This window comes from Pogoniulus pusillus, chromosome 21, assembly GCF_015220805.1.
Source record: "Pogoniulus pusillus isolate bPogPus1 chromosome 21, bPogPus1.pri, whole genome shotgun sequence".
In the NCBI taxonomy this organism is placed as follows: domain Eukaryota; kingdom Metazoa; phylum Chordata; class Aves; order Piciformes; family Lybiidae; genus Pogoniulus; species Pogoniulus pusillus.
The window spans coordinates 2,383,379-2,409,114 of NC_087284.1; the positions used below are offsets into that span (position 1 = coordinate 2,383,379).

At 49.4% G+C, this 25,736-nt stretch overlaps 1 protein-coding gene across 1 annotated transcript in view; it reads right to left on the reverse strand.

Moving 5' to 3' along the window:
- Nucleotides 1–5,604: 5,604 nt before the first annotated feature.
- The window catches only part of OTULINL (OTU deubiquitinase with linear linkage specificity like), a 49,377-nt gene continuing 29,245 nt past the window's right edge, over nucleotides 5,605–25,736 (reverse strand). The window contains exons 5-8 of the mRNA XM_064160781.1: nucleotides 22,327–22,476; nucleotides 17,493–17,621; nucleotides 9,856–10,128; nucleotides 5,605–7,859 (exon numbers count right to left, since the gene is read on the reverse strand). Coding sequence (XP_064016851.1) covers nucleotides 7,680–7,859; nucleotides 9,856–10,128; nucleotides 17,493–17,621; nucleotides 22,327–22,476 — 732 coding nt within the window. The 3' untranslated portion in view covers nucleotides 5,605–7,679. The remainder of the gene's footprint in view (nucleotides 7,860–9,855; nucleotides 10,129–17,492; nucleotides 17,622–22,326; nucleotides 22,477–25,736) is intronic.

The following is a 25,736-nucleotide window of genomic DNA, read 5'->3' on the forward strand; positions in this document are numbered from 1 at the left end:
GGAACAGGCTGCTAGGGAGCTTGTGGGGTCTCCTCTGGACACATTCAAAACCTGAGTTCCTCTGTTCGCTCTCTCTGCAAAGAACTTCCTCCTAACATCCAGCCTAGACCTCTCCCAGCACAACTTGAGGCTGTGTCCCCTTCTTCTGTTGCCGCTTGCCTGGCAGAAGAGACCAACCCCACCTGGCTACAGCCTCCCTTCAGGGAGCTGCAGACAGCAATGAGCTCTGCCCTGAGCCTCCTCTGCTGCAGGCTGCACACCCCCAGCTCCCTCAGCCTCTCCTCACAGGGCTGTGCTCCAGGCCCCTCACCAGCTTTGTTGCCCTTCTCTGGACACCTTCCAGTACCTCAACATCTCTCTTGAATTGAGGAGCCCAGAACTGGACACAGCACTCAAGGTGTGGCCTGAGCAGTGCTGAGTACAGGGGCAGAAGAACCTCCCTTGTCCTGCTGGCCACACTGTTCCTGAGCCAGCCCAGGATGCCATTGGCTCTCTTGGCCACCTGGGCACACTGCTGGCTCCTGTTCAGCTACTCTCTACCAGCCTCTCCAGGTCCCTTTCCTCCTGGCTGCTCTCAGCCACTCTGTCCCCAGCCTGTAGTGCTGCTTGGGGTTGTTGTGGCCACAGTGCAGAATCCTGCACTTGGCCTTGTTAAATCTCACCCCATTGGCCTCTGCCCACCCATGCAGCCTGGCCAGGTCCCTCTGCAGGGATCTCCTACAGCTGCTCCTAGCTTGGTGTCATCTGCAAACTTACTGATGCTGGACTCAATCCCCTGGTCCAGATCATCAATAAAGATTGAACAGGATCAGGCCCAGCACTGATCCTTGGGCAACACCACTAGTGACAGCTGCCAGATGGATGTGGCACCATTCACCACCATTCTCTGGGCCCAGCCATCCAGCCAGTTCCTGATCCATGTCAGAGTGAATCTGTCCAAGCCAGGAGCTGCCAGCTTTGCCAGGAGCTTGTTGTGGCAGACAGTGTCAAAGGCTTTGCTGCACTCCAGGCAGACTCCATCCACAGCCTGCCCCACATTCACCAGGCAGGAACCTGATCATAAAAGGAGATCAGGTTGGTGAGGCAGGACCTGCCCTTCCTAAACCCATGCTGGCTGGGCCTGATCCCTTGGCTATCCTGTAGGTGCTTTGTAACAGCACCGAAGATGACCTGTTCCATCACCTTGCCTGGCACTGAGGTCAGGCTCACAGGTCTGCAGTTTTCCAGTTCCTCCCTCCGTCCTTTCTTGTGGTTGGGATCACATTGGCAGCTTCCAGTCTTTGAGGACCTCTCCAATGAAATGAAACCATGCATATTACAGAAGGCAACATTTAAGTGTCCAAACTACAGAAAGATGCAGATCACAGTATCACCAAGGTTGGAGGAGACCTCACAGATCATCAAGTCCAACCCTTTAGCACAGAGCTCAAGGCCAGACCATGGCACCAAGTGCCACGTCCAATCCTGCCTTGAACAGCTCCAGGGACGGCGACTCCACCACCTCCCCGGGCAGCCCATTCCAGTGTCCAATGACTCTCTCAGGGAAGAACTTTCTCCTCACCTCCAGCCTAAATCTCCCCTGGCACAGCCTGAGGCTGTGTCCTCTTGTTCTGGTGCTGGCCACCTGAGAGAAGAGAGCAACCTCCTCCTGGCCACAACCACCCCTCAGGTAGTTGTAGACAGCAATAAGGTCACCCCTGAGCCTCCTCTTCTCCAGGCTAACCAATCCCAGCTCCCTCAGCCTCTCCTCGTAGGGCTGTGCTCAAGGCCTCTCCCCAGCCTCGTCGCCCTTCTCTGGACACGCTCAAGCATCTCAATGTCCCTCCTAAACTGGGGGGATAACAATTTGTTATTTCAAACCCAAGCAAGCAAACCATCTCTTGTAAGGCATGCAGCTCAACTGAAAGAGCATAGCCATCTTAAAGGGGTATGGTTCACTGACATGGCCACAGGAGGAAGGCTGAGCCAAACAGGTCAAGGGAGTGCATGAGCAGGGGAACTCAGGGCACTCCTACCAGCAGCACAACATGGATCTAGATTACAAACGTGTTTTAAGGAGGCACTAAATCGTGGCAATGCTTTAGCATTCCCAGTAGTTGCAGGAGACTATGATGAGCCCTGGTAGCAGTGCCTACCTACCATACTCGCTTTATAAAGAACTGCAGAGAAGCATTAGTGAGAATGGGGGTCAGAGTAGGGTGTTGGGAGGGAATCTCGAGTGGGTATCAATTCCTCCCATGTGATTGGAAAGAGCTGCTGAAAATGGCATTAACACCAGCACAGTATGCTCTCTGAAGAAGCTTTGTGCTCAGCAAGCCAGGGTGAATTAGGCTAATGAGATACCAATAAGTTATGAAATAGTGGTTGGTGAAGAGCAGGATATAGAACCCTGTGTCCAAGCCCAGCTGGACAGGCACATGTGGCCAGGCCTCCTGAGCTACTCGACTGTTGTGAGGAAAGATATTGGATGGGGAATGCAAAACAGGTTCTCTTGCCACTATCCAACAAGGACCTCAGGGATTACATTGGCAATTTATAGATTATTGATAGGTGGTGATCTCTCAACAGCCCTGAGACAGCCAGCAGTCTGCTATAAAAGCTAGCATATGGTGGTGCCAGCACTGACCATCAAGTGATGCTTGCACCAGGCTAGGGAAAACCCCAGGTCACTGGTGAATACCTGAAAACTTGCCAAAATGTAGGTACCAAGAGGGACAAGGTGCAAGGAGGAAATAAAGTGGCACTCAGGGGAGCTTGGTTTTCATGTGGAAAACCTGGGCATTAGAAAAAGAACTGTAAAAAGAAAGGAGCAAAGCTCATTGCCCTCTAAACTTTGTTCCACACAGCACACAGCAGAGAACGTGCATTGAAGCTGTGAATCATTGCTAAAGGAATGTGTATGAATTTGGTTTGTCTGAGTCAGAGTTAATTCTCCCCAGAGCTTCTTTCATAGTGCAGTGTTTTGCAGTGATGTGGCTGGGTGATGGTAACACAGCAGTGTTTGGGCTACTAATGAGTCAAGCATGAGGCTGTGCTTTTCCAACACTTTTCCCCCAACAGTAGGCTGAGGGATGGGCAGGATCTTGGGAGGGGACACAGCCATGCCAGCTGACCTAAACTGACCAGATATAAAAGCTAAGAGAGAGAAGGAAGTGTGTGGAGCATTCGTTGATGGCGCAGAGAAGGGCAACGAGGCTGGGGAAAGGTTTGGCAAACATGGCCTGTGAGGAGCAGCTGAGGGAACTGGGGTTGTTTAGTCTGGAGAAGAGGAGGCTGAGAGGGGACCTTACTGCCCTCTACAGCTACCTAAAAGGAGGTTGTAGTGAGGCTGCAGCTGGTCTCTTCTCCCCAGTTACTAATGCTAGGACAAGAGGAAATGGCCTCAAGTTGCACAGGGGAGGTTTAGGTTGGCTGTTAGGAGGAAGTTCTTTCCCGAGCAGGTGCTCAGGCACTGGCACAGGCTGCCAGGGAGGTGGTGGAGTCACCATCCCTGGAGGTGTTTAAAGGGAGAGTGGATGTGGTGCTTGAGGCTATGGTCTGGTGATGAAGGCTGCTGGGATGAAGGCTGGACTGGCTGATGCTGGTTCTCCTTTGCAACCATAGCGATTCCTAGTGATGAGATGTTGTGCTGAGGGCTGCGTCCCAGACTGGGGACCCTAGCAGCTTTGGCTCTCCCCTGCCATTGTGAGGGCAGCATCATCCTGTGACCATCCCACTAGGGAAGAAGTGCTCAAGACAGTTCTGAGTTTGGCAGCTCTGTGACTCATCTGGGACTTCTGTGGCACGGATCTCTATTATTGGATATTGCCTGCAACGTCAGAAGCCTGCTCCTGCAGAGGAATTCATTAAGGGACCACAGCTGAGTGCCTAGCTCATGTCCGTAAGCTTTTCCCTTAATCTTCTGCTCAGCCTGATTGATAGTGAGGTAAAGCTGTGTTTATAACTTAGCCTTTTCCATTTCCTGACCTCCTAAATAGCCAAATTTATCTTTTGTAAGATAAATCATTTGTATAAGTGTATATACTGTAAATACCTGCTTGTATAGTGTGTTTGCTGTAAATATAAAGCTTCATTTCATATTTCCAGAGCCACTGAGTCTAGTCTGGGTGATTTCCAAAGTGTGGGGGGGGTAGGGAACACCCAAACCATCACAACTTCTAACTCTACTCTGTGTTAGTACAAAAAGCAATGAATGCAAAAAAAGGGACTACAGGTCATATGCCAAGATTGCAGTAAAGCAGCAGCAAATTTATATCTCAGACAGAGATGAAAAAATACTTAGGACTGTCCCTTTTTCTGTTCGTGCTCTTTGTGCAAGTTGAAGCAAGTTATGAAAAAGAGCCTTAGTTGAGTTTAGAAAGGCAGAATAAGTAGATTCAATTTAAGTGCTGTGTCCAGTTCTGGGCCCCTCAATTCAAGAGAGATGTTGAGATGCTGGAACGTGTCCAGAGAAGGGCAACAAAGCTGGTGAGGGGCCTGGAACATAAACCCTATGAGGAGAGGCTGAGGGAGCTGGGGGTGTGCAGCCTGGAGGAGGCTCAGGGGTGACCTCATTGCTGTCTACAACTACCTGAAGGGACATTGTAACCAGGTGGGGGTGGCCTCTTCTCCCAGGCAACCACCAACAGAACAAGGGGACAGTCTCAAGTTGTGCCAGGGGAGGTCTAGGCTGGGTGTTAGGAGGAAGTTGTTGGCAGAGAGAGTGATTGGCATTGGAATGGGCTGCCCAGGGAGCTGGTGGAGTCACCGTCCCTGGAGGTGTTCTAGCAATGCCTGGATGAGGCACTTAGTGCCATGGTCTGGTTGACTGGATGGGGCTGGGTGCTAGGTTGCACTGGATGAGCTTGGAGGTCTCTTCCAATCTGGTTGATTCTATGATTTATGATAAGGCTACAGGCTTTAATGCATGGCAAGAAAGGGGGAATTCCCAGTTGCTGGTGGTGTATCAGTGGGAGGAATTACTTGCTCTGTAGCGAGTCTTTGGGATACTAAAATGATCTATGATTTTATTTTGTAATTACTTGTACTGGAATTTTATTCTTGCCTTCTTTTGAAAGGGCAACAAAATACCCACCAATGAGTAGGCTGGTGGCATTACCACACTGGTGGTGGTCTTCATCCCATGTTCCTTACTTTCTTCACCTCTCCTTCTTGCATTTCCAAAGTACAGGGCCAACAGCAGCTGCAGCTCAAACAGCTCTAGTTTGATTCCTGAATCTGTATTTATTCTCTCCAGTATTCAGTGTCCTTAGTGGGCTACTAATGCTGCTCTGGGCAGCCTGATCTAGGGTAGGGTGTCCCTGCCCATGGCAGAGGGGTTGGAACTGGATGATCCTTGTGGTCCCTTCCAACCCTGTCTGATTCTATGATTCTATGAGGAGATCTGTTTCAATGTGTCCCTTCTGAATTCTTGGGGCCAGATCTGCACTGATAATTACCATTACATCTTTGCTGATAATTGCCAAGTCCCACTACCGTTAGTGAGGTGAATCAGGCTCCTTCCAGAGACTCACTCCTCTGACTGCATGCCACTGCCCTCCACTGATAAGGCAGAGAGGCAACTGTGACCTCACTCAGATGCAAACATCCAAACTGGCAAAATAATGCTGTCTGGTTTAGATCTTTATTAACTCCCTGCTATTCATATGCTCAATGTAACAGAAGCATACATTTGGACAATTCAACAGTCAGATGTAATGTCGGTTTTATTCCTCTTCATAAATAATATGCAAACAATTAAAAGCTCAAGATAAAAATGCATCATTTTTTGGTGTGCCTGCTTGTACCAAAACAACAGTAAAAGGTAGTGAAGTTTATTGATAGCTGTTAAATGTTACTGTTGATGCTAAAATGATAGCAGCATCCCATGATCAGGCATTATAACATTTCCCCATGCAAAGCAGAACCAAATCTAAAGTAGACAAATTATTTCATTCAAGGCAAAAAAGAGTTTATTTTAATAAATAAGGTGTTTGATATGCAGGTTTTGAGGAGATGAAATTATTGTAAGTATAAAGCCTTCTAAATGAAAAGCTACAAATTACTGACTCTGGAAGAAGTGTTACAATACCAAACTCAGGTGTTTGTGTTTATAAATATATATACACAGATAAATACAAATAGAAGAAGACTGTAAGGAATAAAACTGCTTTCCTTTATGCAAAGGAACTGCTCTCCCTCTGTGCATTTCCCACATTTAGTTACCTGATGCAGCTACTTCAGCTCCTGCAGGCCCTGTTCACATCAGTTATTGGCTTGTATCTACTCCTGGTGTACACCAAACCTGCCTGTCCTCATATCTCTTATGATAAGGAAAAGGGCAGCTTTGTTTCTTAGTAAACCCACTCTCTGCAGTGCACCTGTATGCCTAAGGGATTAGAAAGATCTTCACAAAGATTTTGCCCATACCATTTTAGTAATTCTTCCAAAATAATCAAAACAGTTAATTCCTTCAGAAAACACAACTGAGTAAAATTTGGCTGCACCAAAGAGTGGCTGTCAATGGCTCCGTGGCCAAGTGGAGGCCAGTGACAAGTGGAGTCCCTCAGGGATCAGTCCTGGGACCAGTCTTATTCAACATCTTTGTGGGTGCCATGGACAGAGGCACTGAGTGCAGCCTCAGCAAGTTTGCTGCCCACACCAAGCTGTGTGGTGCAGCAGCCAGGCTGGAGGGCAGGGATGCATCCAGAGGGAGCTGGACAGGCTGCAGAGGTGGGCACAAGCCAACCTCGGGAGGTTCAACAAGACCAAGTGCAAGGTCCTGCAGCTGGCTAAAAAGGCAATGCCAAGCACAACTCCAGGCTGGGCAGGGAATGGCTGGAGAGCAGCCCTGAGGAGAGGGACCTGGGGGTGCTGGTGGACAAGAAGCTCAACATGAGCCAGCAGTGTGCACTTGCAGCCCAGAAAGCCAAGCAGAGCCTGGGCTGCATCAGGAGAAGTGTGGCCAGCAGGTGGAGGGAGGTGATTCTGCCCCTCTACTCTGCTCTGCTGAGACCCCAGCTGGAGTACTGCATCCAGTTCTGGACCGGCATTACAAGAAGGATGTGGAGATGCTGGAGTGTGTCCAGTGAAGGGCCACTGGGTTGATCAGAGGGCTGGAGCAACTCTGCTGTGAGGACAGACTGAAAGAGTTGGGGCTGTGCAGTCTGGAGAAGAGGAGGCTCCCAGGTGACCTTCTTGTGGCCTTCCAGGATCTGAAGGGGGCTACAAAAAAGCTGGGGAGGGACTTTTTAGGCTCTGAGGGAGTGACAGGACTGGGGGGAATGGAGCAAAGCTGGAGGTGGGGAGGTTCAAGCTGGATCCAACCCTGACTGATTCTATGATTCTATCATCAAGTCCAATCATTAATTTCATACTGAAAAGTCCTTGACTAAACTAAATCCCTCAGCAGAATTACCTTGGCTTTCTTTGTCAGGCAGTTCATTCTCTTTTGTTTGACAACCCTCCAAAAAAACACATTTCTTTTTCCCTAGACACTACTATGTTTTTCATGTCTGACTGATGGTGAATTGAGCTGCAATGGGAAACTAAACATTTACACAATAAACCATGAATGATTATGTAATCATTAATAAGCATTCTCAACAATCTTACTGCTGACAATTAAAGATCTAATTCACTGAAACTGGTCACTCAATATATAAATATGTTCACAAAGGGAAAAAAAAGTCACTGGTCCTTCATGTTCTGTAGAGGGGGATGTGATAGTAGCAGTCATCCTCAGTCAGGAGAGAAATCTCATTCCATTCCCTTCGGTATTCATCTGGATAGTTCACTTGAAATTCCTCAGTATTAAACCTATGCAGTCTGTAAACTCTTATCTTTACTTCAAGTAAGTATCCAAGAAGAAACAGTTCAACCTGGAGACAAAAGATGTCTGTAAGGCATTTCACAGTATCACACAGTATCACAGTATCACCAAGGTTGGAAGAGACCTCATAGATCATCAAGTCCAAGCCTTCACCACAGAGCTCAAGGCCAGACCATGGCACCAAGTGCCACGTCCAGTCCTGCCTTGAACAGCTCCAGGGACGGCGACTCCACCACCTCCCCGGGCAGCCCATTCCAGTGCCCAATGACTCTCTCAGTGAAGAACTTTCTCCTCACCTCCAGCCTAAATCTCCCCTGGTGCAGCCTGAGGCTGTGTCCTCTTGTTCTGGTGCTCTTTGGTGGCACTTTGCTTCTTAAACCTCTGTCCGAACCTCCATTCTTCCTTAGGACTGGGGTAAGCTTGAGAGGGGCAGGGGGAAGGTGCAGGGGGGGTTGAGAGCCCCTCCTGGGGACTCAGGTTTCTGGGAGGGGAGTTGTGCTTCTGTGTTACCTTTTCCCTTGTCTATTTCTGTCTATAACTGTATATGCTGTAAATATCTGCTTGTATATTGTGCCAGCTGTAAATAAATAGCTTCATTCATATTCCTAGAGCTGGCTGAGTCTAGTCTGGGTGATTTCTAAAGTGTGGGGGGGCAGGGAACACCCAAACCGTCACACTTGCCCAACCATGTTCCTCTGTTCCCCTGCTCCTCCTGTGCTGGGGGAGGCAACCATAGGAGGGGAGGTCTAAAGCCCTGGCTTCACCTAATATGGTGAGGCCTGGCAAAGTGCCATTCTGATTGGCTAATCTATGTCCAATGCTCCATTAGTTGCAGGCTGAATATTGATAAAATGGATAAGCAGGTAGCACAGAGGCTGCTGCTGTTTCATTTTGCATCCTGAATTTGCCTGGAGAGCTTACCAGGGATATGCTATGCGGTTGGCCTGCATAGCCAGTGTGACACCGTGCTGAGACTGCACATGGCACTGCATCCTGCCTGCACCTGAAAGTCTGCTCCTAAGACAAGAAGTCCTAGAGATAGACAGATTGTCCAAAGGAGCCAGGAGACAAGGTCAGAGATTGTCTGCCTCCTTTCCCCAGAAGCCTGGGAAGAATCAAGTCTCAGTGGCTGACAAGACAGAGTTCCCTGACAGCATTTGGGCACTGTCTGGGACTGTGGCTGGCCCCTGCAAGTCAGGTAATAATAATTTTGTGAGTAAATACTTAAAAGTCTCTTCCAATACAATATTTGCATTTGCCAATTTAAGAAATAAGTGCTCAGGTTTTGTCTGCACTGCGTGTCTAAATTTCCAACCTCTGCATTTTTTGAACCTGTGAATAAGCTTTCTGGTGAGTTTTAATGTTCATAAACAGTTTTCATGGTTATTAACAATCATCACCTGGCTATCAAAATTAACACAGGTTATTAATATTGCCTAATTGCCCACACTCTGTGAGAGGATGTATGATATAGTGTGCTAGTTTGAAGCAAGCTAGAATGTTTTGGTAAAAGAACTAGATAACAGGCAGTGAAATGAAAACAATTGATGTCAACTTCTCTCACAGTCTCGCTGAGAGCTCTGGGAAGAAGAAATAAACTTTCTCCATTTTGTTTCTTCTTCTGCCTTTGCCTTCAGACCTGGTCACATCTCATTAACCTTGCTCCCACTAACCTTGCTCCCTAACCTCTTGGCTGCACCTCTCTTCTTCCTGAGAACTGGGGCAAGGTTGAGAGGGCCGGGGGAGGTGTTGGGGTGGTTTGAGAGCCCCTCCTGGGGACTCAGGTTTCTGGGAGGGGAGTTGTGCTTTTGTATTGTTTATCCTTTGTATATATCTGTATATAATTGTATATAACTGTATATATTGTAAATAGCTGCTTGTAAATTCTGCTAGCTGTAAATAAATTGCTTCATCTATATTCCCAGGGTCCATCTGAGTTAGCTGGGGCAAATACAAAGTGTGGGGGGCGGGTAAGAGCCCAAACCATCACATATAGTCATGATGACAAAGATAGAGCAAGTTTTGTTTCTTATTTGTATCATTACCTGGTCTAGCCAAGTAGAGTCACCTATGGAGTTCAGATGATTCATCATGAAGCTCAAAGGGTCAGATGAAGACTCACGAGCAAGGAGGACTCTAAAAAGGTTGTGCACAGATTCTCCCCTGTTTTTTATCCGCTCGTAGGCTTCCACAACTTCGTAGAGCATCATGAACTTTACGGCCTCGTAGAGTTTGTGCTCCTTGCTCTCATCAGAAAATAGGGTATTACACAGGTTTCCTCTTTCTTCACTGTCTTTAGTAGCACTTATTTCAGCCCACTGGAAAGCACAGAAGAACATTAATCAAATTGTTAAGAATTATATTTAGTTCAAAATAGTCTTAAACCAGGAACAGTTGTGCCAGTCTGTACTATACCATCACACAATCAGTTCTTTACTGTAAGGGTCCCAGAGCACTGGCACAGGCTGCCCAGAGAGGCTGTGGAGTCTCCTTCTCTGGAGCCTTTCAAGGCCTGTCTGGATGTGTTCTTCTATGACCTGAGCTAGATTGTGTGGTCCTGCTGTGGCAGGAGGGTTGGACTTGATGATATCCTTGGGTTCCTTCCAACCCCTAACATCCTGTGAGCCTTTGAATGCTAACCTGAGCTCCAGGAGCTCCAGCAGGAGGCAGCGCAAGAATGTGGGGGAAGTGTGGCTGCTGCCTGTTGGGGACGGGTGGTGTGCACACTGAAGGGTGTCTCTAATCTTAAACCCCTCACTGTGATCCTGTGAGCATCATAGAATCATCATGGAATCAACCAGGTTGGAAGAGACCTCCAAGATCATCCAGTGCAACCTAGCACCCAGCCCTGGCCAGTCAACCAGACCATGGCACTAAGTGCCTCAGCCAGGCTTTGCTTGAACACCACCAGAGGCAGCGACTCCACCACCACCTGCCTGGGCAGCCCATTCCAATGCCAATCACTCTCTCTGCCAACAACTTCCTCCTAACATCCAGCCTAGACCTCCCCTGGCAGGGGGACTGTGTCCCCTTGTTCTGTTGCTGGTTGCCTGGGAGAAGAGATCAACCCCACCTTGCTACAGCCTCCCTTCAGGGAGTTGTAGACAGCAATGAGCTCTGCCCTGAGCCTCCTCCAGGCTAAACAACCCCAGCTCCCTCAGCCTCTCCTCATAGGCCCTTCTCTGGACATGGTCCAGTATCTCAACATCCCTCCTGAATTGAGGGGCCCAGAACTGGACACAGTACTCCAGGTGTGGCCTGACCAGTGCTGAGTACAGGGGCAGAATAACCTCCCTTGTCCTGCTGGCCACACTGCTCCTGATGCAACTACCTGAAGGGAGGCTGTAGCCAGGTGGAGGTTGTCCTCTTCTCCCAGGCAACCAACAATAGAACAAGGGGACACAGTCTCAAGTTGTGCCAGGGGAGGTCTAGGCTGGATGTTAGGAGGAAGTTTCTGCCTGAGAGAGTGATTGGCATTGGAATGGGCTGCCCAGGGAGGTGGAGGAGTCACCGTCCCTGGAGGTGTTCAAGAAAAGCCTGGATGAGGCACTTAGTGCCATGGTCTGGTTGACTGGACAGGGCTGGGTACTAGGTTGGACTGGCTGAGCTTGGAGCTCTCTTCCAACCTGGCTGATTCTATGATTCTATGATTATACCTTTATTGTAACTCCCCTACCTCAAATATCTTTTATTTATTGTTAAAGTTTTCTCTTTTAACTTCCCAATTGAAGTGAGATCATTTATTTTGCTGTGCTATATCTCTTCCTCTCTACATCTAATTCCTTTTCAGTTGGAAAAAAAAAGGAGAGGAGGGAAAAGCATCCTAGAAATTCTTATTGGTTCTATTAACTATATTTGAGTCTCTGGGAAATCTAAACTAGAACCAAGGCAATGTTATTGCTAGTCTGGGGAAAGCAAATGTCAACTCCCTATACAAAACCCACCTACCACCACTGCAGGAAATGACTGTCTGCCTGAAAGGTGCTGAACCACCCAGAGGACCTCAGAAAGTTACAGCAAGACTGTGTGGGTGCACCAGACATACACAGTAAGTCATAAGCAAAGGTCAAAGGCTCCTGGAGTGCCTTGATGATAACTCTGAAGAGAAGGAACAGACACACCCCTGCTTGAGGGGATGCAGTACTGGATCTGTGGGTCAGCAGTGCAGGCAAGCTCATCAGGCATGTCAAGAGTGGTGCTAGTCTGGGCTGCAGTGATCCATGCACTGGTGGAAGCTGCAGTACACAAAGCAGGACACAAATCAGACAAGGAGCATAGTCAGGCCCCTGAATGTGCAGACTTCCAGCTCTTCATGGGCTGAGCCAGTAGGACACCCTGGGGAACAGTCCTGAGGGAAAAAAGGTGCAGAACAGAGCTGGGAGATCTTCATGTTCCAGGAAATGCAAGAAATCTAGATTCTCCTAGGAGGCACATGGAGGCCAGGGAGGTGATCAAAGACAGCCAGCAGGGCTTCATTATGGGCAAATCCTGCCTGATGACCCAGTGGCCTTCTCTGATGGAGTGACTATGGCAGTGGACAAGGGACAACCTATGGACTTCTGCAAAGCCTCTGACATGGTTCCCCACAACATCCTACTTGCCATGTTGGAGAGATAGGGATTTGATGGGTGGACTGTTCAGTGAATAAGGAATTGGCTGGATGGTGACATCCAGAGCGTAGCAGCCAATGGCTCAAACTCCAGATGGAGACTGGTGACAACTGGTGTCCCTCAGGGGTCTGTGCTGAGACCAGTACTGTTTAATATGTTTATCAATGATACAGACAGCAGCACTGATTGCACCATCAGTATGTCTGCAGATGACACCAAACTGAGTGATGCTGTTGATATGGTAGATGGATGTGAGGTCATCCAGAACAACCTTGACAACCTGGAGAGGTGGGCCCAGGTGAACCTTATGAGATTCAACAAGAGCAAGTGCAAGATCTTGTACCTGGGCCAATACAATCCTCATTATCAATACAGGCTGGGGGATGAGGTGACAGAAAGTAGCCCTGTGGAGAAGAACTTGGGAGTTTTGGTGGATGAGAAGCTGGACACGAGCCAACAATGCTCTTGCAGCCCAGGCAGCCAGTTACCTCCTGGGCTGTACCAAAAGTGTGGCCAGCAGATGGAGAGAGGCAATTCTGCCACTTTGCTCTGGTAAGACCTCACCTGGAGCACTGCATCCAGCTCTGGAGCCCTCAACACCAGCAGTGTGCCCAGGTGGCCAAGAGAGCCAGTGGCATCCTGGCCTGCATCAGGAATGGTGTGGCCAGCAGGAGCAGGGAGGTCATTCTGCCCCTGGACGCTGCACTGGTTAGACCACACCTTGAGTCCTGTGTTCAGTTCTGGGCCCCCCAGTTTAGGAGGGACATTGAGATGCTTGAGCGTGTCCAGAGAAGGGCAATGAGGCTGGGGAGAGGCCTTGAGCACAGCCCTACGAGGAGAGGCTGAGGGAGCTGGGATTGGTTAGCCTGGAGAAGAGGAGGCTCAGGGGAGACCTCATTGCTGTCTACAACTACCTGAGGGGAGGTTGTGGCCAGGAGGAGGTTGCTCTCTTCTCTCAGGTGGCCAGCACCAGAACAAGAGGACACAGCCTCAGGCTGTGCCAGGGGAGATTTAGGCTGGAGGTGAGGAGAAAGTTCTTCCCTGAGAGAGTCATTGGACACTGGAATGGGCTGCCCGGGGAGGTGGTGGAGTCGCCGTCCCTGGAGCTGTTCAAGGCAGGACTGGACGTGGCACTTGGTGCCATGGTCTGGCCTTGAGCTCTGTGCTAAAGGGTTGGACTTGATGATCTAGGAGGTCTCTTCCAACCTTGGTGATACTGTGATAACACAGGAAGGACATGGAGCTGATAGAGCAGGTCCAGAAGTAGGCCATGAAGATGATGAGGGGGCTAGAACACATGTCCAGTGAGGACAGGCTGAGGGACCTGGAGTTGTTCAGCCTGAAGAAGAGAAGGCTCTGAGGAGAACTTCCTGTACCTGAAGACAGCCTACAAAAGGCTGAAAAGGGACTGTTTACAAATGCCTGCAGTGATAGAACAAGGGGAAATAGTTTTAAAGCAGAGAAAAGTAGATTTAAGTTGGATGTTAGGAACAAGTTCTTTCCCGTGAGGGTGGTGGAACACTGGAACAGGTTGCCCAGGAAAGCAGTTGAGGCCCCATCCCTGGAGATACTCAAGATCAGGCTCAACAAGGCTTTGAGCAACCTATGCTGTCTGGATGTGTTCCTCTGTGATCTGTGCTAAATTGTGTGGTCCTGCTCTTGCAGGGGGGGTTGGATTTGATGATCTCCTTGGGTCTCTTCCACCCCCTAACATCCTGTGAGCCTGTGATCTAGTGGAGGACATCCCTGCTGACTGCAGGGGTTGGACTAGATGACCTTTGGAAGTCCTTCCCTCCCAAGCCAAACCATTCAGTTAAAGATGATTTTTTAACTTAGAGCTTCCAAAATTCTGTGACTCTCCTTTGTAGTTCTCTTGATACTAAAGCAATCCTAGTTTGAATTCTTTAGATGCTGAGGCCAGCTCAGAAGTGCATCAATTAAGTGGAAACTACAGAATCTGGACAAGTCAGCACAATAACACATATGGGTGCCTTCAGTGTGTTCTGCTTTGTAAAGTCAAGGTAAGTTGACTGCAGAAGATGGAACAAGACAAAGACATGCATGGGACATGGACTGGGTAGGAGTTTCTCATTGTGCTTGGGGTTGATAATGAGGTCTTGAGATCTCTGTTGCTCTGTAGGGTCAAAGTGCAGTACTCACACACAGAAAATGGGTCATGAAGTCCTGAGCACAGTAGCCTTGATAAACATTGTGTGACCAGCTCCACCATTTCCTTCCAGACAGGACCCATGTTTTCCCCTGCTCTTCCTTTTTTCACTGATGTACTTACAAAACCTTTTCTTGTTGTCCTTCATGTGCCCAGATTTCACAGGCTCACAGGATGTTAGGGGCTGGAAGGGATCCAAGGAGATCATCCAGTCCAACCCCCCTGCCAGAGCAGGACAATCCTATCTAACACAGAGCACAGAGGAACACATCCAGACAGGCCTTGAAAGGCTCCAGAGAAGGAGACTCCACAACCTCTCTGGGCAGCCTGTGCCAGGGCTCTGGGACCCTTACAGTAAAGAAGTTCCCCCTTGTGTTGAGGCAGAACCTCCTGTGCTGCAGCTTACACCCATTGCTCCTTGTCCTATCCCAGGGAGCAGTGAGCAGAGCCTGTCCCCTGCTCCTGGCAGCCCTCAGTTACTTATAAACATTTATCCAATCCCCTCTCAGTGTTCTCCAGACTAAGCAGCCCCAGGTCCTTCAGCCTCTCCTCATCAGGCAGTGCCCTCCAGTCTACTAATAATCCTTGTAGCCCTCCACTGGACCCTCTCCAGCAGATCCCTGTTCCTCTTCAACTGGGGAGCCCAACACTGAACACAGCATTCAAGATGAGGTCTCAGCAGGGCATAGCAGAGGGGCAGGAGAACCTCCCTTGATCTGCTGGACATTCCCTTCTTCATACAGCCCAGGATCCCATTGGCCTTCTTGGCCACAAGGGCACATTGCTGTGCCATGGGTAACTTGTTAGCCACCAGCACCCCCAGCTCCCTCTCCACAGGGCTGCTCTCCAGCAGTCACCTCCCAGATTTAATTCTGCCTGGGCCTTAGCTTTCCTAATCCAATCCCTGGCTTCTTGGATGACTTCTTTGTATTCTTCCCTGGTTATATGTTCCTCTTTCCACCATCTGCAGACTTTCTTTTTGCAACTCATAGAATCCAGGAGCTCCCTGTTCATCCCTTCAGGCCTCCTGGCATTCTTGCCCACTTTTCTCTTTGTCAGGATGCATTGTCCCTGGATCATATGAAGCCCATTAATCACTGGCCTCAGCCCATCCATCCAGTTGGTCCAAGTCCAGCAGATCAATATTCCCACCTAACTTGGTGTTAACTGCAAATTTACTGAGGGTGAATGAATTTAATTCTGTGATTGTATCATTTATATGCCAAAGAGGCCATAAACTGTTAACTGAAACAGGAAAAAAGAATCCAACTCATGAGAAACAGGTTCCCCCCTCTCCTTAAGCATTCCAGAAGACTTTCCTTACCAGTTCAAAACAAGATTAACTGCACAAATCACTTACATCCATTTGCTACAGGATCTCTACTACCTAAGTAAAAACCTGTCCTCAACACATATTAACCAACAGAGTCTGGTAGAACAGCACCCACAGGCAGCAGCCCATGAGATAATGATTGATGGAGTTGGGAAAGGCAGTGGAGATCTCTGTCAGTGAAAGCAAGCAAAGATCTGTTTCACTGGCCAAAGAGCACTGTTTCTGAAAATAGAGAGGCTGGGAGCTGGACCTCATGCCCAGTAACAGCATAATGCATCAGACACCTGGTCCACAACACCTAGTTAATTGCATGGCAGGTGTCAAGAGGATATTAATTGTATGGCAGGCCAACAGCATCCTGGCCTGTCTCAGAAATGGTGTGAGCAGCAGGAGTAGAGAAGGCATCATGCCCCTGTACTCACCATTCTTGACACCACACCTCGAGTACTGTGTCCAGTTTGGGTCAGCACAGCACAGGAGGGACACTGAGGTGCTGGAGCAGGTGCAGAGAAGGGCAACGAGGCTGGGGAGAGGTCTGGCAAACATGGCCTGTGAGGAGCAGCTGAGGGAGCTGGGCTGGTTTAGTCTGGAGGAGGCTGAGAGGGGACCTTACTGCCCTCTACAGCTACCTAAAAGGAGGTTGTAGTGAGGCTGCAGCTGGTCTCTTCTCCCCAGTTACTAATGCTAGGACAAGAGGAAATGGCCTCAAGTTGCACAGGGGAGGTTTAGGTTGGCTGTTGGGAGGAAGCTCTTTCCTGAGCAGGTGCTCAGGCACTGGCACAGGCTGCCCAGGGAGGTGGTGGAGTCACCATCCCTGGAGGTGTTTAAAAGGAGAGTGGATGTGGTGCTTGAGGCTATGGTCTGGTGATGAAGGCTGCTGGGATGAAGGTTGGACTGGCTGATGCTGGTGCTCCTTTGCAACCATAGTGATTCCTAGTGATGAGATGTTGTGCTGAGAGCTTTGGTTTAGTCAACCAGACCATGGCACTAAGTGCCTCATCCAGGCTTTTCTTGAACACCTCCAGGGGTGGCGACTCCACCACCTCCCTGGGCAGCCCATTCCAGTGGCAAATCACTCTCTCTGTGAAGAACATCCTCCTAACTTCCATCCTATGAGCCAGGAAGATCTCATACAGCATGTTGTTACTTACAATTGAAATGACCTGATACAGCAGGAGCCACTTGACAGCAAGGGTAGTTAGCCATCCAACAGCAGCTGTGGGGAGGAGAACCTCCCTTACTCGCAGAGGGACACTCAAGTGCTTAAAATTAGAATCAAAAAATCAGTCAGGGTTGGAAGGGACCACAAGGATCCTCCAGTTCCAACCCCCCTGCCATGGGCAGGGACACCCTCCCCTAGATCAGGCTGTTTTTCTTTACTTAGCGTAGTGTATCCTCACAAGCTGCATTCCCCTGCAGGAGAGGTGATGGACTTCCCAGCAGCTCAGCACTCTGAACCTGAGAGGGATGCTGACTGCCACAGAAACACAGAGCCAAGCACAGTTCTAGAACTCTTGTCATAACTCTTTTCTCAGTGCTCTCCTCTCAGCCAGCCCTGTCATAAGTACTCACATTTGCCTTCAGTGCCTCCATACACTTGCGCAGTTTACCAAAGGCATTAGGACCTGTGTATCTCTCTGGCCCAAAACTGTATTGCTGAATCCAGTTGCATCCTTGAGAATACAAAAGCTTTTCAGGGAGCTGAAGAGAGGGAAAAAAAAAGGCAAATCATAACTGCAACAAGAAATAGAAGATAAAGTTAGATAAACTTTGACAACACACATTTTAACTTATAATGTATTCCTACCCTCTGGTTGTACAGCTCAAACAAACAAACCACTCAAACCAAACCAAACCAAACCCAGCCAAACAAAAGGCCAACCTCAGGAGGTTTAACAAGACCAAGTGCAGGGTCCTGCATCTGGGTGGAGGCAATGCCAAGCACAAATCCAGGCTGGGCAGGGAGTGGCTGGAGAGCAGCCCTGAGGAGAGGGACTTGGGGGTGCTGGTGGAGGAGAAGCTCAACAGGAGCCAGCAGTGTGCACTTGCAGCCCAGAAAGCCAAGCAGAGCCTGGGCTGCATCAGGAGAAGTGTGGCCAGCAGGTGGAGGGAGGTGATTCTCCCCCTCTACTCTGCTCTGCTGAGACCCCACCTGGAGTACTGCATCCAGTTCTGGAGCCCCCATTACAAGATGGATGTGGAGATGCTGGAGAGTGTCCAGAGAAGGGCCACTGGGTTGATCAGAGGGCTGGAGCAGCTCTGCTGTGAGGACAGACTGAAAGAGTTGGGGCTGTGCAGTGTGGAGAAGAGGAGGCTGCAAGGTGACCTTCTGGTGGCCTTCCAGGATCTGAAGGGAGCCTCCAAAAAAGCTGGGGAGGGACTTTTCAGGCTATCAGGGCGAGACAGGACTGGGGGGAATGGAGCAAAGCTGGAGGTGGGTAGGTTCAGGCTGGATGTTAGGCTGAAGTTGTTGAGCATGAGAGTGGTGAGAGGCTGGAATGGGTTGCCCAGGGAGGTGGTTGAGGCCCCATGGCTGGAGGTGTTTCAGGCCAGGCTGGCTGAGGCTGTGGGCAGCCTGATCCTAGGGCAGGGTGTCCCTGCCCATGGCAGGGGGATTGGAACTAGATGATCCTTGTGGATCCTTCCAACCCTAACTGATTCTATGATTCTAACAAGCAGACTTAACAAACATTAAGGAGGCTCCTTTTGACCCACAAGTGCTTAAGAAACTTCTAAACTAGGGTCACCCAGAAAATAAAATATGCTGTCAGTTGCTGAGACATATATATATATATATAACCCACACTCTGGAAAAGCCAGACACATCCAAATTCAGTGAGGGATTTAAGATTAGAGACACGTTTCAGTGTGCACACCAACAGGCAGCAGCCACAATTCCCCCAACTTCTTGTGCTGCCTACTGCTGGAGCTCTTGGAGCTCAGGTTAGCATTGAAAGGCTCACAGGATGTTAGGGGATGGAAGGGACCCAAGGAGATCATCGAGTCCAACCCTCCTGCCACAGCAGGACCACACAATCTAGCACAGGTCATAGAGGAACACATCCAGACAGGCCTTGAAAGACTACAGGGAAGGAGACTCCACAGCCTCTCTGGGCAGCCTGTGCCAGAGCTCTGGGACCCTTACAGTAAAGAAGTTCCCCCTTGTGTTGAGGCAGAACCTCCTGTGCTTCAACTTACCCCCATTGCTGCTTGTCCTATCCCAGGGAGCAGTGAGCAGAGCCTGTCCCCTGCTCCTGGCAGCCCTCAGATACTTATAAACATTTATCAAATCCCCTCTCAGTCTTCTCTTCTCCAGACTAAGCAGCCCCAGGTCCCTCAGCCTCTCCTCATTAGGCAGTGCCCTCCAGTCCCCTCATCATCCTCATAGCCCTCCGTTGGACCCTCTCCAGCAGATCCCTGTCCCTCTGCAACTTGGCAGCCCAAAACTGAACACAGTATTCAAGATGAGGTCTCAGCAGGGCAGAGTAGAGGGGCAGGAGAACCTCCCTTGATCTGCTGGACACACTCTTCCTAATACAGCCCAGGATCCCATTGGCCTTCTTGGCCACAAGGGCACATTGCTGTGCCATGGGTAACTTGTTAGCCACCAGCACCCCCAGGTCCCTCTCCACAGGGCTGCTCTCCAGCAGTCACCTCCCAGCCTGTGCTGCTGCAGTTTGTTATTCCTCCCCAGGTACAGGACTCTGCACTTGTCCTTGTTGAACCTCATCTGGTTCCTCTGTGCCCTACTCTTCAGTCTGTCCAGGTCTCTCCTTCCTGCTGCTTTAGCAACATGCTCAGCAACTTTCAAGGGAGCCACTGGACTTTGGAGAGATGTGGACCAGAATTCAGATATCCTTCTGCATTCAGGGAGTGACATAGAGGGTGGCAGTAACATTTATTCATCAGCCTATTATTCTAGTTTAATCAATAGGCATCTGCCCTTTTATTTTAGTTTAACTTCAAACACATTGCCCATTTAGACTCTTGTTCACATCAGTATGCTTAAATCAGGGACACTAAGTGTAGTTCAAAGAGACTGAAAAACTCTTGGAATTCTGCTAATGATTATACTCTACTTCCACAGCAGGCATGTCGGTTTTATCACTGCACCAAGCTTCTTTCTGCAGTGCTCTCATGGAGAGCCTGTAGGCCTGAAAGCAGGCTTGTTTATGCCTGCTCTGCCTGGACATGTTTCTCTGCCTGCACCAGGGGTAATGAGCACAAAGAGACACAACAGACCAGGGCCATAAAGTCAGTTGCCCAGGACACCTGATTGTGTAACCCCCACACGCCCAGCTCGTGTCTCCCTGGTGTAAGCCCATGTGATCCCCAGATTTGGGACAGTCCAGGCAAGTGCCTTTTGCCCAGTATGGTAAGGTTTGGCTGACTGCCAACCTGATTGGTCATTCCAGTGGCCAATGAGATCATTAATTCTCGGCCCACAGTTAATAAACAGGGGTGCACAGGCTCATGTGCAGCCTGCCCCACATTGCTTGCAGCTCTGCCACATTGCCTGCCTGCCTGTGTGCTTCCTTGCAGCTTTATGTCTGCCTTTGTATGATGACCTGGTGTGTGCCATTGCCACAAGTTGCCAGGAGCAGAGCCACTTGTCTGCATTCGACTGGCCTGAGGAGCCAGCATTAGACCTGTGCTCAGACTGCACAGAATCCTGCCTCTGCACCTGAGATCCTGCCTATGTACCCCTGGAGACAGCAGCCAGCAGAAATCAGCAGCACAAGGTCAGAGACTGCCATTTCCCCTGACGCCAGAGGACTCCAGCCTTAAAATCCACAGGCAGAGACCCTGAAGAACTGGCACTTGCAATAGGCTGTGATGTAGCCCTGGAGGGTGGTTATTGATTAATCTGAACTGTGAGTAAATACTTGAATGCCTCTGTAATTTCTATTACCTCTGCCATAGAACAGAAAGCAGCTTTCAGCTCACTCTTGCTGGGAAAATAGACCCCAAGCGGCATTAAGCCACAGGGAGAACTCTCTCTGTTAATAGTTTAAATGTATGCAAGTTGTTATAACACTGTCCCCCACAGCAAACTGCTGGCTAAGCTGTCAGCCCATGGCTTGGATGGCAACACTCTGTGCTGGGTTAGGAACTGGCTGGAGGGCTGAGCCCAGAGAGTGGTGGTGAATGGTGCCACATCCAGCTGGCAGCTGTCACTAGTGGTGTCCCTCAGGGATCAGTGCTGGGCCCCATCCTCTTTAACATCTTCATAGATGATCTGGATGAGGGCATGGAGTCAGTCATCAGCAAGTTTGCAGATGACACCAAGCTGGGGGCAGATGTGGCAGGGTTGGAGGGCAGAAGGGCTCTGCAGCAGGACCTTGACCGCCTGGACAGATGGGCAGAGTCCAAGGGCATGGAGTTCAATAGCTCCAAGTGCAGGGTGCTGCACTTTGGCCACAACAACCCCATGCAGAGATACAGGCTGGGGTCGGAGTGGCTGGAGAGCAGCCAGACAGAGAGGGATCTGGGGGTGCTGATTGATACCCACCTGAACATGAGCCAGCAGTGTGCCCAGGTGGCCAAGAGAGCCAGTGGCATCCTGGCCTGCATCAGGAATGGTGTGGCCAGCAGGAGCAGGGAGGTCATTCTGCCCCTGGACTCTGCACTGGTTAGACCACACCTTGAGCGCTGTGTTCAGTTCTGGGCCCCCCAGTTTAGGAGGGACATTGAGATGCTTGAGCGTGTCCAGAGAAGGGCAACGAGGCTGGGGAGAGGCCTTGAGCACAGCCCTACGAGGAGAGGCTGAGGGAGCTGGGATTGGTTAGCCTGGAGAAGAGGAGGCTCAGGGGAGACCTCATTGCTGTCTACAACTACCTGAGGGGAGGTTGTGGCCAGGAGGAGGTTGCTCTCTTCTCTCAGGTGGCCAGAACCAGAACGAGAGGACACAGCCTCAGGCTGTGCCAGGGGAGATTTAGGCTGGAGGTGAGGAGAAAGTTCTTCCCTGAGAGAGTCATTGGACACTGGAATGGGCTGCCCGGGGAGGTGGTGGAGTCGCCGTCCCTGGAGCTGTTCAAGGCAGGACTGGACGTGGCACTTGGTGCCATGGTCTGGCCTTGAGCTCTGTGGTAAAGGGTTGGACTTGATGATCTGTGAGGTCTCTTCCAACCTTGGTGATACTGGGATACTGTGATAATAGTTAATGTTTGATATATATTCCCATAATGTCTTCATAACCCTGTAGAATGAATATTAATATTAAAGTTCAGTGGTTGGGGGTGGTGAGAGTTGAAATATTGAAGTTAATAAATATAGATCTATTTATAGATATCCTCTGGCACTCATTAATTTCTCCCTTCTGCCACAACTGGCATACAGGCAGAACGCCCCTCTGCAACAAGTGCAAGGCTACTTGAACAGTGTTCATGTAGGAAATCAGTCTTACCTTCAATATATCTCTCTCCTTCATCCAGGATGGAAAAGGAATGCCTTGACTGAATACCTGGAAAAGGACTGCTCTTAGCACACAGTAGTTGTCCTTCCTGACTTGCCGCAGGTATTTGATATGGCAGCTCCAAAACAATTCTTCATATGCCTAGGGAGACCAAACAACTTCAGCAATAAGAAATCTTACTTTTTGACAAAACCCAGGTTGATTGCAGTCCAATTCTCCTAGAATGGCTCAGGCTAGAAGGGACCCTCGAGATCACCTGCTTCAACCCCCCTGCCATGGGCAGGGACACCAGACTCAGCTGCTCAAGGTTTCATCTAGCCCAGCCCTGAACACCCCCAGGGAGGAGGCATTCACAACCTCCCTGTGCAGCCCATCCTAGAGTTCCTCACACACACACACCCCCCATACTGAACAACTTCTTCCCAAGATCCAGTCCAACCCTGCTCTCCCTCAGCTTCAAATCATTCCCCCTGCCCCATTACTGGACACTCCAAAATAGCAGAGGGAGCCAGGTGAATAAGGGAAAAATACTTTAGAGTTTTATAGACACAGAAGAGTTTCACCACCATGGTGCTGAGAGATGGCACTGCCTCTTAGAAATGATTCTACCCTCTCTCCAAACCCAAAGGCTTGTTCAAGTCCATACTGTTGCTAGCATAGACATTCACATGGTCAAGTGCTTCAGAGCAGGTCAGCAAAGGCTTCTCTGATGTAACAGCTCTAGCCTCGACCACTTCACAGCTTGTGCTGACACACAGCGTGGAGTAGCAAAAGGGCAGGAACAGGCATCTGGAGATAAGTCCTTTTGGCAGAAACCATCTCCTTACACTCAGCCTGAGTCCATCATGCAACAGTGAGGTGAGACTGAGCATAGCTGGTAGCTCTGTGCTGAAGTGGCCATCCCCTCTTCCACCTACATGCTCCATTTCCTCTCCATTACCTCTGAGTCCTTGCTGAGATGATTCAGATCAATAAACTACCCATGGCACTTGGTGCCATGGTCTAGCCTTGAGCTCTGTGGTAAAGGGTTGGACTTGGTGATCTATGAGGTCTCTTCCAACCTTGGTGATACTGTGATACTGTGACTCCACAGTTCTACAGGCTGCTGCATCAGTCTTACAGTTTATTTCCTGAAACTCAGTTCCTGAGTTCCACTTTCATCATGGTTGCTTCCTCATTCCACCCCACTCTTCTCAGCTGCACAGCCTTCACTACTCTTACTTTGGTCTGGTTGTGATAGTAATCTTACTGAACTCAACCTCCTGGAGGAGTTTCATGCTGCTTCAGCAAGCTCAGGTGGCTTGGAGTAGATGCATTTGAGATGGCCTGCTCTATCAGCTCACCTTCTTGGTGAACCACATCCAAGAATAAGAAGAGCCAGCACAAAAGAGACTGTGTAGCTTGAATGAGGTGAGAAAAAGGGAGGGACAAGACAAGCAAATGCCTACCCCTTCTGGGGACAGCAAGTAAGTTAGCCTGGTTCAGGCTCTCAGCAGATCTCATTCTAAAATGTGCTCCTTACTCTGCTAATTTCTGCCTGATCTAAGCATTGGCTGCTCCATACAAAGGAGCAGCTCTGATCACCTGGAAGGCTCAGGAGTTTTTCTGACAGGCTTGTTGTGCAGTATGCATTTGCAAATGTATCAAGAGTTTTCCTACCTTTTTTCAATTGCTCCTCCAACACACTTTTGGCCTTCCTCTTCTGGATATTTTTGGCATTACTGTGTTCCTCTATTTCTCATGGCAAAGCTGGATCCTTTCCCTGTTCATCATTTGGACACAAAAGATCTTCTTTCTCCTAACTCCCCTACGCTGCCATTTAGCCTCATTAGCTTCCTTTTGTCCTAAGTGCAATGCCATGACCTAAATCTATACATGTCAAATACACTGACCATAAGCATTCAAGACTCTTAGCTGGTCTTTAGCTCCTTTTCAGCATGCTTCCTTCTTTTCATATAGTTTCCCTTTCCAAAGGTAGATAGAGTTGTATTTTTTCCCCCTTGATCCTTTTGCAAGGATGCTGCATTGTGCTAATTTGAGCCTAGATGGGATATTTTGGTGAGAAGAATTAGGTGACAGGTTGTGAAAAGGAAACAGTGGTGATGGCTGCTGCACTCATAGGCTTGCTGAGATGGGTAAGAACAAGAACATAAACATAGATAAGGGAGTTGCTCTCTGTCTCTGGGGCTGCATGGATTTCTCTAACTTAATGTGCTAGTCTGAAGCTAGCTAGAATGTTTTGATGAGAAGAATTAGACTACAGGCTGTGAAAAGGAAACAATGATGATGGCTGCTGCACTCATAGGCTTGCTGAGATGGGTAAGAACAAGAACACAAACATAGATAAAGGAGTAGCTGTCTGGGCTTTGAGCTAAACTTCTCTCTCTCTCTCTAACCTGCCATCTGTGTGACTAATCCATCTGCTTCCTAACTCCCCTGGCTGACCCTCCAAACTACCTTAAACATAAGGCAAGATCTAGGATAAGGTAGAGGAGTGGGAGGAAGGTGGCAGGGTGGTTGAGAGCCCCTCCTGGGGACTCTGGTTTCTGGGAGGGCTGCTGTGTTTCTGTATTACTTTTTCACTTGTCTATTTCTGTCTGTAGCTGCCTGTATATTGTGTTGAGCTGTAACTATAAAGCTTCATTCAATTTCCAGAGCCACTGAGTCCAGTCTGGGTGATTTTCCAAAGTGGAGGGGGTAGGGAACACCCAAACCATCACATGGATACAAGTGGCTGCTGTCTCCTGCTCCAGAGGATGACAGAAATTGGAAGGAAACAACATTTGAGGCAAGTGTGAGACATTAAAGAATATGGATGTGCTGAAGCATGCCCAGAGGAGGGCCACTGGGTTGATCAGAGGGCTGGAGCACCTCTATGAGCACAGACTGAAAGAGTTGGGGCTACTGAATCTGGAGAAGAGGAGGCTGCAAGGTGACCTTCTTGTGGCCTTCCAGGATCTGAAAGGGGTCTACAAAAAAGCTGGGGAGGGACTTTTCAGGATATCAGGTAGTGACAGGACTGGGGGGAATGGAGAGAAGCTGGAGATGGATAGGTTCAGGCTGGAGGTGAGGATGAAGTTGTTGAGCATGAGAGTGGTGAGAGGCTGGAATGGGTTGCCCAGGGAGGTGGTTGAGGTCCCATCCCTAGAGGTGTTTAAAGCCAGGCTGGATGGGGCTCTGGCCAGCCTGATCTAAGGTAAGGAGTCCCTGTCCATGGCATGCGGGTTGGAACTAGATGATCCTTGTGGACCCTTCCAACCCTGACTGATTCTATGATTCTATGAAGTCCTGTGCACTACACAGGACCAAGGCCAGAAGGGCTGCTTCCCTGCCCAAAGCTGATCCAGGAAACAGTCACTGGGCACCACAACGACATCCAACCCCATGGCTGTTGACAGTGC